Genomic DNA, 17,343 nt, shown 5'->3' with positions numbered 1-17,343 from the left:
ACAGTTAGCCTATGAGGCACAAGGAGCACGGCGATGTGTATGTGGTCGGTTTTGTTAAACATGATCCCATTCTTGTGTACCGCGATCTGCATAAATAAACAACTCGGCCGGAGCACCAAGCAACGTCTAAAGACGAAAGAGCATTCCATTTGGAAGTCGCCTTTGACCGTGCTCAATATTGACAGTGCAATGTTGAACGGTAAATCACAGGAGTACTCTTGAGATCTTAGACACTCACAAAAGCCAGCTACGAGCAACAAACAGACGACTGTGGATTGCCAGCCGCGATCTCGATATTTATCGACCCTGTAACGAGACGTAAACGAGATCGAGAGTGAAACTGACAATATCACTTCATTTGACGTCTGCTACGGCTGTGAGCAGACGACATCTGCTTCCGGCGAGGACGATTAGGCAAGATGTCGAACCCGTTTATGTACGATAAAGTTGTGTCGGTTATATCAAAACCACCCGAAAAGCGACAGGATTTTGAGGTTCACACACTTGTGTCATGGTTTCGGAAAAAGTCTCAAATGTGTTCACAACTGAAGACAGGTGAGTGACACTACCAAGACGGTTGACATGGAGGACACACCTCTTTGGCATTCATTTCCAGGAACATTGCTTGTGTTTTGTGTACGTGGGTTGCCATGTTCCTGTTCTTGTTCGTTGCTAGATATAATACCTTGACATGTTGCAAAACTTTGTTTAATGACGCTGTAGTCTTCAGTTTTGACGAGGAGAATATTAATATCTGATTTGTAAACAATTGATGATTCTTAAACGGTAACATTATTGAATTAAGAAACATTAGTTTTGAACCCCAAATGACATTACTGTGTCGGTTTCATGGGTTTTAAATATTAGTCATAATGATATTTTAATATTCAATTGTATAAATTCAAAGTCATTCACACAAAACACTCTTTCTATAAACATTGTATCGTAGCATTTCCCTGTGTTCACGGGAAGGTTCAAAATATAAATAAAAACCGACAAAAACATTTCCTTAATAAAAACTGGTCCGTTAGACTATTCAGACTATATGATAATGATGTGATTATGAATCACTGTCAAATAGTGTTCGCGAAAAGATGACCGTACCCTGCCTCACAGGTGACACTCATCACAAACACATGCAAAGGCAAGTCATTTGGAAAAAAACCCCGGAAACATATGGTTCAAGTCGAAATACGGAATCGGACTTAATGTTTGTCACTGATACTCCAGATTTGTAAATGTCCCCCACGTGTCTACCATAAAACCTTTTGAAAGTTTTGCCGAGGTATTGATTATTATAATCTTGATCAAACATCTTTTCAGCATGAGTTGATAAAGAATTTTATCGTTACAAAACGACAGGAAGATCACCTTACAGAGGTTTATAGGACAGAGTGAATTGTTACATATAAGCACACATGAAAACCCCGACCACTCGGAACATAACCAAGTCATAATTACGCCAGTCAGTGATAAATTGTCACACTTAAACCCTTCTATTCAATGTATCTCGTGCCGATAAAACACAGAATGAGTGCAATGATTTATCAGGATCTAAATAGATTCCTGTGGTGCATTTTGCAAGGTAATGAAACTTATTACCTATATACTTCCTGGCAACACAATGGTCAACACAGAGTCGTGTATACTATTATGTTCATATGAGACTACCGCTGACGTATGTCACAGGTGGGTCTTTGAGGATTGACGTATGGGAGTAAAAGCAATTCAGTACATGTTTTGTGTTGATTTTAAAATCATAAAAAGTCAAGCCTAAATCTTTACAAAGTCGAGGGTCTCCGTTTGGTAAATTCATTCAGACAGATGAGTGCAGGTGACAGAACAAATTCGCTCGTTGCTTTCTCATAGCTTATATTATAGGTATTTATGAATGAAGAGCATAGATCGTGTTCATGTAAGTATGCAAGCTATTGTTGAAAATAAAGTTGTTACAGTGGGAGTGATAATGTAGAGGGCGCCATGCGTATATGAACAAAAGTCTTTACCTTTGGTTGTTTATGAACGTGTGCATGTACGCATAAACACCCGGAATTGCATCTATGTTTAGAAGGTGGGAGAGTGATCGGTTGGATCATGACAAAAACTACACCTCTGTATTTGTGTAGGTTGTATACTTTATGAATCATCATTAAACATTAAACACCTTTAAGATCAGTTTTAATTTCCGTGCAGGTTCTTTTAAATATAAAGCGGTCGCGATTGATGACAATGTTTTTTTAAATATTTATAGAGTAACCCCCTTTGTACGACCCGGAGAGTCCAGTCACTTTGCTTTCAAGGCAATTTCAGTTTGGACGGTAATAATTAAAATGACATTACTACTTTCGCATGATACTCCAGGAATCTGTTATTCAGGAGGTGAGATGTGTATGTGTGTGTGTGTGTGTGCGCGCGCGTGCGTGCGTGCGTGCGTGCGTGCGTGTGTGTGTGTGTGTTCCTGGTCCACTGAGACACCATGCCGCAGTTTGACACCCCACTCAGACACGGTATACTGACCTCGAGCCGACCAGCCCCTGTTTTAGCCCCTTAATGCTGAGCGCCAGGCAGGGTAACAACAAGTACCATCTTTTAACGTCTTTTGGTATGACCGAACGCTGTATGGGCGGACGCTCTGCCCACAAGGCCACGGTGGCGGTCCCTGTAGAAACGCCGCACTCAACTATTCCAGCTACATGTATATGTCATTTGTTGCGGCAACACTATGTTACGGAATGACAATCATAAAATATTTTTGGCACACCAAGGTATGAGGAATTAAGAATAATCGATTCACTGTTACTAACTTGTCCTACAATGACAACGACATTATTCCCAACTGTCTATGGAAACACTTTTGTCAGTCTCAAGAACTTTACACTATATGAGGTAAATATTCGATCATTTTTAGTAATAAGCCTTTAAGTTTACGCTTTCTTTTGTCCGCGCATGTCATATATACACTGCCGGACAAAAGAAAGCATACACTTGAAAATTTGATTTGACAAAAGAAGTAAATTATATGTGTTAGAAAATGAAAAGATTGTCATCAGAAAGTACGTCTTAGAAAATACTGTTATTCTTCGGCAAAGCAATTTTATTTGTTTCGATGTTATACGATGACGTCACGTTGCTAAATTAATTTCCGCAAACAATCACAACACTAAAACAGTTGGAGTGTATTAGCTCACAGTGAGAATTATTGAAAAATAATTCCCCCAAACCCATGCCCCTCCGGGCAATATCGTTAAATGAATAATAATTTTACTGAGGGGTTCTGTGAAATATGGTTATGATAAACTGTAGTGACAAGCTAAGTTTAATGTTTGATAAATTAGGCTGCACGAAAACCTCCAAATCAATCAATCCAGATTATGTCAAACTTCATCGCCTATAATCCGTTTCAAGATGAATTTGGAAGTCAAGCTAAAGACAGTCCGGCATATCTTGCCACACGTTCCCCAAATAACTAATAACACCAGCTCTAACCTCAGCTGTATGAAAAATATAGAACGCGATGGTAGAACTAATGAAATTTCCTGTGACATAAATGATACATTGGACAATCGATACCCATACAATGTACTACCGAAAAATATTCTGTCGTGAAAATGCTAGATCAAGGGTGTTCCATGAAACAGTCAGAGCATAGATCCGTCGTGTTGAAACCGTCTGATCATCAGTTTCAGAAACCTTGGTTCACATCTTAGTACACCAGAACATACCTGTCGTCCAGTCTTTCGCTCGATTACAACGTATAGTCATAACTTGTACACAATAACTGGAAGCTGATAAAAACTAACGGTAAACGTTAATCAATGTTTCTCGCCTCAAGCAGTGCGTAAAATTGCTTTCACGTATTGATCAGTGCCACCCGTCAACTGCCCATCCATTCCGGGGAGAAGGGCCTGTCAGGGGGAGTGGAACTGCGAGGGCGACGAGGCACAGTTTGTCTGAATAAACACAGATTCGTGCATGTGTTTCTCATACTGGTCCAGTCAGTGAGTGAGTGAGTGAAGGAAGGTTACATCCGAGTTATCACCATTAATGTTATATCCCGGTAGCCTATGACTACTCGAATGTTATATCACAGTAGCCTGTGACTACTCGAATGTTATATCACGGTAGCCTATGACTACTCGAATGTTATATCACAGTAGCCTGTGACTACTCGAATGTTATATCACGGTAGCCTGTGACTACTCGAATGTTATATCACGGTAGCCTGTGACTACTCGAATGTTTTATCACGGTAGCCTGTGACTACTCGAATGTTTTATCACGGTAGCCTGTGACTACTCAAATGTTTTATCACGGTAGCCTGTGACTACTCGAATGTTTTATCACGGCAGCCTGTGACTCCTCGAATGTTATATCCCGGTAGCCTGTGACTACTCGAATGTTATATCATCTTTGCCTGTGTGACTACTCGAATGTTATATCACAGTAGCCTGTGTGACTACTCGAATGTTATATCACGGTAGCCTGTGTAACTACTCAAATAGTATATACTGGTATCCTGTTACTACTCGAATGTTATATCACAATAGCCTGTGTGACTACTCGAATGTTATATCACGGTAACCTGTGTGACTACTCGAATGTTATATCACAATAGCCTGTGTGACTACTCGAATGCTATATCACGGTAACCTGTGTGACTACTCGAATGTTATATCACGGTAGCCTGTGTGACTACTCGAATGTTATATCCCGGTAGCCTGTGTGACTACTCGAATGTTATATCACGGTAGCCTGTGTGACTACTCGAATGTTATATCCCGGTAGCCTGTGTGACTACTCGAATGTTATATCACGGTAGCCTATGTAACTACTCGAATGTTATATCACGGTAGCCTGTGTGACTACTCGAATGTTATATCACGGTAGCCTGTGTGATTACTCGAATGTTATATCACGGTAGCCTGTGTGATTACTCGAATGTTATATCACAGTAGCCTGTGTGATTACTCGAATGTTATATCACGGTAGCATGTGTGACTACTCGAATGTTATATCACGGTAACCTGTGTGATTACTCGAATGTAAAATCAAAGTAGAATGTGTGACTACACGAATGTTATAACCCGGTAACCTGTGTGACTACTCGAATGTTATATCACGGTAGCCTGTGTGACTACTCGAATGTTATATGACGGTAACCTGTGTGACTACTCGAATGTTATATCACGGTAGCCTGTGTGATTACTCGAATGTTATAACCCGGTAACCTGTGTGACTTCTCCAATGTTATAACCCGGTAACCTGTGTGACTTCTCCAATGTTATAACCATGTAACCTGTGTGACTACTCGAATGTTATAACACGGTAGCCTGTGTGACTACTCGAATGTTATAACCCTGTAACCTGTGTGACTACTCGAATGTTATAACCTTGTAGCCTGTGTGACTACTCGAATGATATATACCCGGTAAACTGTGTGACTACTCGAATGTAATAACCCTGTAACCTGTAACTATTTGAATGTGAACAAAACAAACGAGTGGTTGATAGCTCCGCTAAATGTATGTTGTTATTCAACAATAGCACATTATAATCATGGTTATGCTAATCTGGTACAGCTTGGTACGTCAATGACAAAAGGATGGCCGATGCTATTCTTATTTAGACCTTTACCAAATGTTCCCGTCATTTTTAAATGAACAATTGTCTTGCCTTTGCATGTGTGTGTGATGGGCGTCACCGATTCATAAGCACGTGCTGATGATATAGTCGGAATTGTGCAATTGACTGTTTTTGGCAGAGATTTCTTATGAATATGGAAAGGGTTTTTTCGCTTATATTTATCTAGTTTAAGTCAATCAAAAACATTTACATGGATTAAATGCATGAATTATGACATTATGAAGCTATATTATGCCTTTGGGACAATATATATACAAAATTCATATTATTTAGGATTATTACGCGCATATAATTTCAATTTCGTTATCAGTGTTCAAATGAAGACAACCCTACGACAGGGCGTCACAAGACAGGTATTATTATTTAGATTGCAATAATATGTAGGAGATTATATAGTAGGACAGGGTGGGTTGTTGCTTATCTTATTGGTCTTATTGGCACAGATAATAAATAATATCATAACTGAATGTTCAAGGACAGGTATATAGAAGGACGATATTTACAACGACATTAATAAACAGAAAGATAATTTAAAATCTAGCAACACGTTATGCCAACAATATGAACAGCAGGGCTATATTTGTATAATCTATGAGTGACACACACATAATGTCATTATGGTCGTTTCAAGTACCAGCTAACACACAGGCGATTTATGGTTTCATTGGAGAGCTGTTTTTAATGAAGGTGGCAAGCGGGACAAGTGTTCCCCGTACTCGTGCAATGTATATATCTAGCACAGGGGTGAAATTCAGATTGGATGGTGGATATTTTACTGCCAAGAGCCTCACAGGTAACGGAGGCGTGACATTTAAGGTTTAGGGCACACACAAGCTTTGTGCAGTAACGTAACAAATCCCCCACAAAAGACTCCAGCTGCAAATTTCCTGTTTTATATTGAACAATTCAGTCGGTGTTTAACATATTTTTTCGTTATTATCAAAGCAGCTGCAGGGCTACCATAGTTTCGTGAAATTCATCAGCTCGGTGCAAAATATGTATTATAGCTAAAATGGATAGAATTATCATCAAACCGCCCGCACGTTATCAGAAATGAGCGGGCCACTGTAACTTGATAATGCCCTCATATTGCTTGACGACGGGCCATTATCAAGCCCGTAGTTCGGTGACGTCATAGGCTAGAGAAAATGACGTCACGTATTATAGTGACGTCATCTGGTTTGTTCTATGACGTGTCCATATTTGTAAAACGTGGTCAGTGACATTCGTGTTGATTGCCGTAAATGTTTCAAAACCGATGTTGTTGTTTCTTTTTATTTGATGCCTTCGTCGGGCAGTTAATGGAAAACCTCGGGCTTCTACAAATGATAATGACCTGAAAAATAGCGTTACCCTTATATTCATAAAAACTGTCTGAAAAACGTATGGGAATGATCTACTTAAAATGATCTATAACATTTAAAACGATTTATAACATTGGTATATTATAAGGGTAACGCTATTTTTCAGGGCATTATGATTTACAGAAGCCCGACGTCTTCCATTAACTAACCGACGAAGGAGTGCAGTTGAAAAGCGCGAGGGCTTCTGCAAATGATAATTCCCTTAAAAATAGCGTTACCGTTATTATAGCTAATATAGATAGAATTTGTTATCAAATAAAACCACTTTTACTAATAGGAAAACGTCAGAGAACAAACCAGATGACGTCACTATTGAACATCAATATGACGTCACCTAACAACGGGCGTGATAATGGCCCGTCGTCAAACAATATGAGGACATGATCAAGTTATAGTGTCCCTCTAATTTCTGATAACATGCAGGCGGTTAAGGATAATTCTAAGATCGGTAATCGTGAATGCAAGACTCTAATGTCACTGGATATATTGTGACACATGCGTTATAAGAGCTTGTAGCTAATTAGCAACACAGGCTACGTGTTAATAACATCTATTGTCATACATGCCAGTGTGTTATTACCGACAGATCAATGAATGTCCGTGACCACATTGTAAGATGACGCATGGCGTACAATAAACCTCGCCATACGCTAGGTCTGTGTATGGGAGAAAGTAAGCAGTTAATGGGAAATGACATGGGCCCAGCAATCGGCCTTGGCTGACTTGTCTACATTAGAAAATCATTTGTCCTTGCGTTCGCGTGCCAAAGTTAAGAAAGAAATGTTCATGTGTGAGACTAATTCGACCCCATATGCACACAATCTATATCACCAGACAAAACCAAGTTACTTTTATGGGATTAATCTAGGGGAATGTGGTTCGTTTCTCTGACATTGAACAGCATTGATAGCAATGATTGGAGGTGAGGTGAGGTAAAATGGGGTTTAACGTCGAGTTCAAGATTATTGCACTTATATGGCGACGTGCATGCACGTGTGTGTGTGTGTGTGTGTGTGTGTGTGTGTGTGTGTGGCTGCTTGTACTAGTCCGGACTGATGCCGATTTATAGTGCTAGCACACTGAGATACCATGCCGCAGTTTAACATGAATACCCCACTCAGACACAGTATACTCCGAGCCGACCAGTCCTTGTTTTAGCCCCTTAATGCCGAACGCCAGACAGGGTAACAACAAGTACCATCTTTTAACGTCTTTTGGTATGACGCGGCCGGGGATCGAACCCCGGACCTTCCTAGCAATGATTGGAACTAGATACCCTTCCTTATTAAAAAACCAAACAAACATAAAACAACACTATTGTAAATAATATCATTAGAAATATGTTTGACATACTGCTAACATACCGGGCAAAATAAAGTATACACTTGAAAATTGGCTGTGACAAACATAATTACAAACGTCATGAAAACAATCGCCGAAACACTGCAAACCTAATGTCCAAAACACAACTATGACACCCGTATAAAATACATCACCATCGAATAACCATTTCTTGCTTGTTTCATTTTAAGTAACGATCACACACAGGTGTGTACTTTCTTTTGTCCGGCTGTTTATGTTCAGTTGTGCATGCCTATTCAAATATTTCTGTAAGTATTTTGATTTTTATTCAATGTAAATTTAAATATGACTAGGCACTTTCTTAGTATGTGTGTTTTTTCTATATTAACAAAATTATACAGTCGAGGTAATGAAGTGTTATGGTACAAATATCAAACTAACTGACTCCGAGCAGTGTTGTGAGTACTGCTTGCCGCGGTAACACCCATGTTCTTAGCCTTTATTTATGCCATGAACTCTGTGGCAACCAGCGAAATAGCGCTCTCAATGAATAACACGAATAAAGAAGCCACGACCACAATCTGTATCAGTATAAGTCCTTATTCATGCCGGTATAAGTTGGTCATACCTCTCACGACCGTTTGGCCTTCCCCAGTATTGTGACAACCATTGAATGCAACGACCCGTGAACTAGAACACTGAAAATGCAAACGTGTCTATATATAGTTAGACGACGTTCAGTCTAAGAGCAGATGCCGGTATTTTTTCTGTCGCCTACCCCCTCTGACCCCCACACACCCTCTTACTATTGACATAGAGAGCGTTTGCAGGGAGAAAATCAAGACAAACACAACCAAAGTCAACTTGATTAACGATACACATACAATAACACACCCCCAACTGTCATATATATGCCTTTAGATATCTGGGTACATAAACATCCATCCCACCACAATAACAAGGGACTTCAGACACGTGTATCTTGAAAGCGTCGATGTTTTTATCACACCAACGAAATGTAATGAACACGTTTAATCATGTTATTTCACAAGTTGTCTTACCTATCTTTATACACGTACGTATCAATTAAAACACATCCTACTAAAGGATATCTGTTTTTGGCGTTTGTTAAATTATCCTATGTGGATATGAATTGTCTGATTGTATTTGTTAGTCATCCTGGTCGTGACTTAATGAAAGGATTTACTTTTAGACCTTATACAAACTCGTGGATGTCACGGTCTTGTTAGAATGAGAATTACCTATACAGACTTGGACTGTCAATAGAGACATGTCGAAAGGTTAAAAGTGTGTTTGCGTTTGTATTTAACATGGCGGTAAGGTCTGGTCCAGAGTTCAGGTAATGTGAAAATATCTCTAACCCGAGAGGGGGGGGGGCGGGGGGGGGGGGCACGGGTGGCCCAGTCATCTAAGGCGCCGCGATTCGCTGTGCAGGGTTGTGTCCCTTGGGCACGCCAGATACCTGTGATCGTGGGTTTGAATCCCGCTTCGCCCCGATTATGTTTCTAGGTTCATCAGCACCATACCTGTGCTCGTGGGTTTCACGGAAGTGGTAAACGTCTGAGACCTGCATCGCTTCGGGCTTTCCTCCCCCATTAAGCTGACACGCCGTGATACAACTGGAATACTGTTAAAAGCGGCGTTAAACTAACTGTATCCGATGTGGCATTATAAAGCAGAGGTAATCATTTAGCGAGATGTTAGGTGAAATGGGGTTTAACGTGGCGTTAAAGGTGAGGTGAGGTGAGGTGAGGTGAGGTGAGGTGAGGCGAAGTTTGGTGTGTTGAAATGTGGACACTCAAGTCAGTAGACCAAAGTGTAATTAAGGAAGATCTGTCATAAATTCTTTTTTTAGTATTGTATCCAGACATCATGACGGAATAATGTATTGTTGACATGTGCATCGGCTACATGTTGAAGTTTGGTTTGTTTGTTTGTTTGTTTGTTTGTTTAATGCCGTACTCAGCAATATTCCAGGTATGTGACGGCGACCTGCAAATAATCTGGTTTGGACCAGACAATCCAGTGATTGACATCATGAACATAGATCCACGCAGATAGGATACGATGACATCCATGAACCACGTCAGCGAGCCTGACCACCCGATCCCGTTAGTCGCCTCTTACGACAAGCACAGTCGCCTTTTACGGCAAGCATGGGTTTCTGAAGACCTATTCTACCCCGGATCTTCACGGGTACATGTTGAAGTGAATCTTTGCACGCATGTTGGGTAGGTGTCAACTTCTGACGAGTATGTACAGACATACCCAGGATCTGTGACTGATTTTTAAGTAATCGTTGCAACATTTTCGTGATGTAAATATTAGTTTGGTTGAAAAATAATAGGCCAATGCGAACGCAGGTTCCAAAAGAGGTTTCCTGTGGCTCATAATTTTACTCAGACCTGATGAAAATAATATACGTACAGTGAAATCTTTATTGTCCAGACTTTATCCATACAAAAATCCTACGTTCTGGACGATTATAGGTCGGAGCATCTCAATATCTTTAAGAAAATATAATTCATTTATCCAGAGAGTTGTTAATCAGGAAGATTTCGTATGGGACGGAGGCGTCCGGATAAACGGACTGTTTATGGAATCATATATGGCCATGCCCTGTCAATACTCCAGCCACCCTTTATCTGCTTCATTTCCCACCCTTGATTACGGGTCGTGAACCCCTCACAAGGGAGAATTAAGAATGCATCGATCAAGAAACCCATCCATAATGACACAGTATGTAAATAGATTCATCAATATTTTTACGAACATAGAACTGGTTCAAATAATAACACACTTGAAAATCACACATGAGTGTGTAGACATATCTAAAAAATATATTTTCCTGATGACTGATGTTATTTTGCTGCTTCAGCCCTTGTAAACAGGTACTTAAACCTACTTGAGGCAATCCACGTAGTTGACTGTATGATCCCAGAGTGTGTCTAGGCCATCAGTCAGGTGATTGTGCAAATCTAGAGTTGATCCAATTGATCACAAACGGCTTCTATCTGATCAAGTCGTGCGAACTTCCAGTCCCACATATCTCGGAGCGGGGAGTGTCGTCACGAACTGTGAAGTGCAAGAAGTTGATTGAAGAGCAGACTGGACGATTCCGTCCGTATCATATCAGTCGTTTTCTTCCATTGGCGACCATTTAACCATCTTGAGTGTAATACTTTTAATAAAATGGTATTTGTCTAACATATGAAGTAATTATGCAATGTCCTGTTTACCAATTGAACAAATATACAATTATTATTATGTACAGATTAAAATATAAAATGCAGTAAAGAGGGTTTGGGTGATCCTCGCTGGTTAGGCTCATCATCAGCTCAGGGTCCTTGGCCACTCTACACGCGGGGGCACGGGTGGCCCAGTCGTCTAAGGCGCCGCGATTCGCTGTGCAGAGTTGCGTCCCTTGGGCACGCCAGAAACCTATGATTGTTGGTTCGATTCACGGTTCGCCCCGATTAGGTTTCTAGGTTTGTCAGCACCATCCCCGTGCTCGTGGGTGTCACCGAAGCGGTAAACTTCTTAGACCTGCATCACTTCGGACTTTCCTCCCACATTAAACTGACATGCCGCGATAAAACTGGAATACTGTTAAAAGAGGCGTTAAAACCAGCTCACTCACATATTATTCGAACTAGCCATCATCAATCCAATCCATTTATTCATCCATCTGTTGTGTTTGTGTTCACTTGATCTCTTCATTATTGTCACACTTGTCTTCTTATCGTGTATGTGATGTTATCACCTGCCAACTCGCGACAACATATTGCAGTAGGTGTAAATTGCAGCTAAAGGGGGTTGATAACCCTTCCCACCTGCCGTTAAAGAAATCGAGTTGTCCTCCCCCCCCCATCCTTAAGATGGGGAACTATTTAACAAAGTACCAAATGCAATGATTCATATGAATGTACACGAGTCAATGCAGTTGCAGCGTCGCATTAACACCGGAACCATTTCTGACTAGCCTATACATATGATAAAGCTAATTTAAAATCTCACTGTGCAGTAATTAAAAAAAGTAAAAATATTACTGCATGCAGTCCATAGGATACACTATCAGTAGCGATGTGATTATCCTCAACGATATTTAGACATCTCGGATTAGAGCGAATTTCTGAGACTGAATACAGGTACCTTGGTTTGCCATGCCATGATGTGTTTTAGGAACGATATGCTATACTCTAGCTAAATGATAAAATAAATATATTTTAAGGTATTTTATCACGCATGTCTATATATTATTGATCGTTTTATAAGCCACGTGAAGAGGCTCAGTTTTTATCAAATCGTACATAATATCTGAGGTGAGACTGGAAGAAATGTATGTCTGTCTGTCAGTAGCTAGGACTGCCATGTTTGTTTCAGTGGTCGCGATATCTGAGGTGAGACTGGAAGAAATGTATGTCTGTCTGTAAGTAGGTAGGACTGCCATGTTTGTTTCAGTGGTCGCGATATCTGAGGTGAGACTGGAAGAAATGTATGTCTGTCTGTCAGTAGCTAGGACTGCCATGTTTGTTTCAGTGGTCACGATGGCCTCTTGCAGCTGCCAGTCGTAACGCCACATTTAAGTAAAGGAAACGGGTGACAATAAATATTCTGTCAGTAACAGACCGGTTCCAGCAACCTGGCATGGACACTGAGGTGTTTATGTTGTGTGGGACTGGCAATAACGGCAGTCAATATGTGACAAAAAAAAGTTAATTTTCAAGTTACGCATAAAGATTGATTTTTCTCCAGGTCACGCGAAAATAACTGTGAGAGTACAATTATGTCACCGAGCCCTTACCGTGTCACTTCTCGTCATCAGGAGTCGTGAGAGCTGTACAAGAAAGTCATGTTGGTCAAATATAAGCTTATATCAATCCCAGATTCGCGCATAAGCCGCCGGACGAACGAAACTTTAAGTATACACATGAGAATGGGGATTTGACCAAAATATTACAAACGTAAAAAAACATAAGCATAGCTGAAAACAGACGCCGAAACAGTGCAAAATAATATACCAGAATGAAACACATCATCGTATAATCATGTCTTGTTTGTTTCCATTTTAGCCACCATAAGACATCGATGTGTGCTTTCCTTTGCCAGGCGGTTTAGCAAGAAACATGGTCACACACCATACCCTTGTTCGTGGGTTCATTAACGTGCTGAACGTCTACGGGTTGCGTTAAACCGCATCCATGGTCTAGTGGTGGAGCGTCTGCCGGAGATCTAGAGCGGAAGGTCCGGGGTTCTATCCCCGGCTGCAAAGACGTTAAAAGATGGTACTTTTTGTTACCCTCCCTGGGGCTCAGCATTAAGGGGCTAAAACAAAGACGGTCGGCTCGGAGTCAGTATACTGTGTCTGTGTGGGGTATTCATGTTAAACTGCGGCCTAGTATCTCAGGGGGCTAGCACTAGAAATCGGTATTAGTCCGGACTTGTACAAGCAGCCAAACACACTCACACACACGTGCATGTAGGTCGCCATTTAAGTTCTCACTCACTCATTCGAGATCTAGTGGGGATTCCGGGTCAGAATCATCTTCCCGAGGCAAGAGGGTTAACTGACTTTAAAAGTCCGGTTTCCACCCTTGCCGAACTAGGCTGGAATTCCTGGGCTCGATCGTAGCGCCACCAGTGGCTATTACGAGTTATGTCCTTTCTATGCCTCTCCTATTGCCCAATCAGATTCAACCTCTCGTATCATTTGCATTTGCTTCAAACAAAACGGTGGCACCCAGTCAAGACGATCTGATCGATAATCAAGATCTATATTGTGATAAAACGAGTCTTACCTCGCGAAGTGCATCAAATCACGTGAGCCCCTTGATAAAAAAAATGAAAAGATTTCGAAAATATCTGTTGACAACGAGTTAGCTGTGCACATGCTTTGCAAATCCTGCAGTCGACCGAAATCTGCATGACATTTTACGAACCGGATTTCGATTTCAGTGCGCGATTTTGATTGGACTATGCATAGACTCGTTAGTCCAGCCAAAATGTAACTCCATAATACCAGCCTAGTTCGGCAAGAGTGGAAACTGGACTTTTATAGTCAGTTTACTCACTTGCCTCGGGAAGATGGGTCAGAAATGGTACCCGTAAGAGGCGACTCTTGATCGGGTGATCAGGATGGCTAACTTGGTATATTCCGTGTCATCGTGGTACGTTGCGCATAACAATGACAATGACAAAATCGCGAGCTTCTCTTTAACCCACGAATTCAGGGTAAGAGGTTGGCGGAATTACATTACGGTCGACTCGTCAGAGACTGGCAGGAATCCATATTGGAAGTATTTTCGTGTACGTGACTATAACACGACACAACTCGATCGGGAGGGGTTAGCAATTCTTATAAAATTGTTTTACCTTTGCTTTGGGGAATATGTACCTTTTGTTTAGCACAGAATTATTTTTCAAACACAGCTGTCATGAACTGCTTTATGGTCGACTCGTCTGAAACGAAAACGGCCAGCACTGACAGGAATCCATATTGGAAATATTTTCGTGCACATGACTATAAAACAACACAACACAAATCTTATGAAATTGTTCAGATTGTTTTATCTTTGGTTGGGGGAATATCTAATTTCTGTTAAGCGCAGAATTATTCTTCAAAAACAGGCGTCATGTTGTACGAACTATATGCAGTGGGACTGCGCGTTATATGCTTCATAGTGATTTCACGCAATATTACTTCTCCATTACTGCCCTTGGTATTATGCAGTTTGCGAAATATGCCAAGTGGCTCCGAGTGCTTTACGACCCGCTGTCAATGATAACCTGCCCACGTCGTCAGCAGGGACACGCCCTGTACCACGACGATCCTGCCGTAGTGGTTTATCCAGCAATAAGAGGTGTATGGAGATTTACCGTAGCAATTACCCGTAACGCCTAGTTGACCTCTGGTTATCAGTAATTACAACACCTTCCTGTACTGTCAACAGTTTCATTACGCCTGTTTATCACCGCTGAGAGTCGGGTCGTATTATTGGATAGTTACGCCTTTGAAGTGAAGTTTAATGTGTGTGTGTGTAAGTGATGTTTGATGTAAAGGAAAGCCATATTGATCGATAAAACTAGAGATAGCAATCAGTGATAGCTGTAACTGATGTGATGTAGCGAGGGCCGGGGTTCTGTCTTGTGTGGTGATAAATGGTTGACAACGCATATATTTCACATAAGTGCAATAGGGTGGGGTCGGGGAGGGTGCACACAAGTTTGTTTGTTTTGTTTTTTTTTGTTTAGGGGGGGGGGGGCAAAATAACAAAATGTTGGTTGAATGCAAATAAATCATTCGGGAAACAACTTTCGTCAAATAATAATATTATTTGTGCTGAAATCATAGAGATTATATTATACGAGCAGGTACGTCATGCTGATTTTACGAAGAAAGTGTCAAAATTACTGTATACGACTTTTTAAGAACTCAGTCATTTCTAACCGTATGGGTATTGAATGTTCGTTTTTCAGTTAACGTGATTAGTATGTTTCATAGGTTGGGCTGCGTACCCCCACCCGGACAACCACCCCCTCCCCCTCCCCTCTGATCTGCGTGTGTTTCATAAAAGAAATTTAATCAGACCAACTGATTGAGATTTAGGAATTATTTTGACTTAAGAAATAAACGACGAGGTTTTAAGTTTGTACATTTTATCAACGTTCTAAAGAGGCTGTAAATAATGTTTATATCTCAACCCATGGTCTTTTTTATCGTGCAATAAAACACTGCAGGGAGAATAAACCACGAGGGGCGCTTTATTGTATGATAAACAACGACTACGAGTCGTTATGTACAGCCTCTTTAAGAATGTTGATAAAATGTACAAGCTTTAATATTTACCCAAATTTTAAAAACGATAACTTCCTCAACACAATCCGACCGCGGAACTGTCGGACAAGTCCATTTTACGAACAGGTGGGTTAAGTTTGGTATTTTCCGCATACTCACACAATCCTCACGTCTATTATCTGTACCTTTTCTCCTAATACCGATTGTCACATCTCTCCCACTTTTGGATGCGAATCGTTCAGCCATTGCGTCCATCTGCGCTGTCCAGCTACATCTATGGGTAACAACTCTCTGGACTTTTCCCTCGAACAAATAACGTCGTCCAATTTACGACGTCATATATGCATCAAGTCGCGAGCGCATATTCGAATCTCCAGAAATGACGTCATGATAGAACAATGTTTTATCGTGAAATATAAGATAGCTACGCGATACATCTCAAAGAACAATGAAGAACGAAGCGTTTTCACGATAAAAGAAAATGAAATTCCGATAAGTGAATAATTGACTGTTTTTTTAAAAGATAATCTTGTAGGAGATGGGTTGATGTAAAAAAATGATTGACCCTGTAGTTTTGTATATGGTAATATAGTCAAAGAATGATTGGCCATGTATTTTGTATATGATAATCCGGTAAAATAAAGATTGACTCTGTACTTTGTATATGGTAATCTGGTAAAAGAAAGATTGACCCTGTACTTTGTATATGATAATACAGTAAGAGAATGATTGGCCCTGTACTTTGTATATGATAATACAGTAAGAGAATGATTGACCCTGTACTTTGTATATGATAATACAGTAAGAGAATGATTGGCCCTGTACTTTGTATATGATAATACAGTAAGAGAATGATTGACCCTGTACTTTGTATATGGTAATCTGACTAGAGAATGATTGACCCTGTACTTTGTAGATGGTAATCTGGTAAAAGAAAGATGGACCCTGTACTTTGTATATGGTAATATGGTAAGAGAATGATTGATTCTGTTTGTATATGATGACTTGTCTGTCTACAAATCCTTTTTGTTCAATATTTATTGCCATCTTTGTACATGTTTCATAAGTCCCGAGGGAGCTATCTATACCTGTCACCGGGCCGCCAGTCGTCTCCCGCCCGGCGCGGCCTGTCCATAAACACAAAGTATAAAATCACTCCACACAACACACAGGGGTACGACATGAATTGTAGGCAGAACAACATAAGTGTTTACTTCT

The 17,343-nt window shown here is 40.6% G+C and overlaps 1 protein-coding gene across 1 annotated transcript in view; it reads left to right on the top strand.

Annotated features, from left to right (window-relative positions):
• The first annotated feature begins 323 nt into the window (after nt 1–323).
• Nucleotides 324–17,343, top strand: part of LOC139459291 (uncharacterized) — a 39,398-nt gene continuing 22,378 nt past the window's right edge. Inside the window, exon 1 of the mRNA XM_071240744.1 lies at nt 324–555. Coding sequence (XP_071096845.1) covers nt 420–555 — 136 coding nt within the window. The 5' untranslated portion in view covers nt 324–419. The remainder of the gene's footprint in view (nt 556–17,343) is intronic.

This window comes from Haliotis cracherodii, unplaced genomic scaffold, assembly GCF_022045235.1.
Source record: "Haliotis cracherodii isolate W230 unplaced genomic scaffold, xgHalCrac1.p SCAF_13, whole genome shotgun sequence".
Lineage (NCBI taxonomy): Eukaryota > Metazoa > Mollusca > Gastropoda > Lepetellida > Haliotidae > Haliotis > Haliotis cracherodii.
This window is presented reverse-complemented; position numbering and strand designations above follow the sequence as displayed.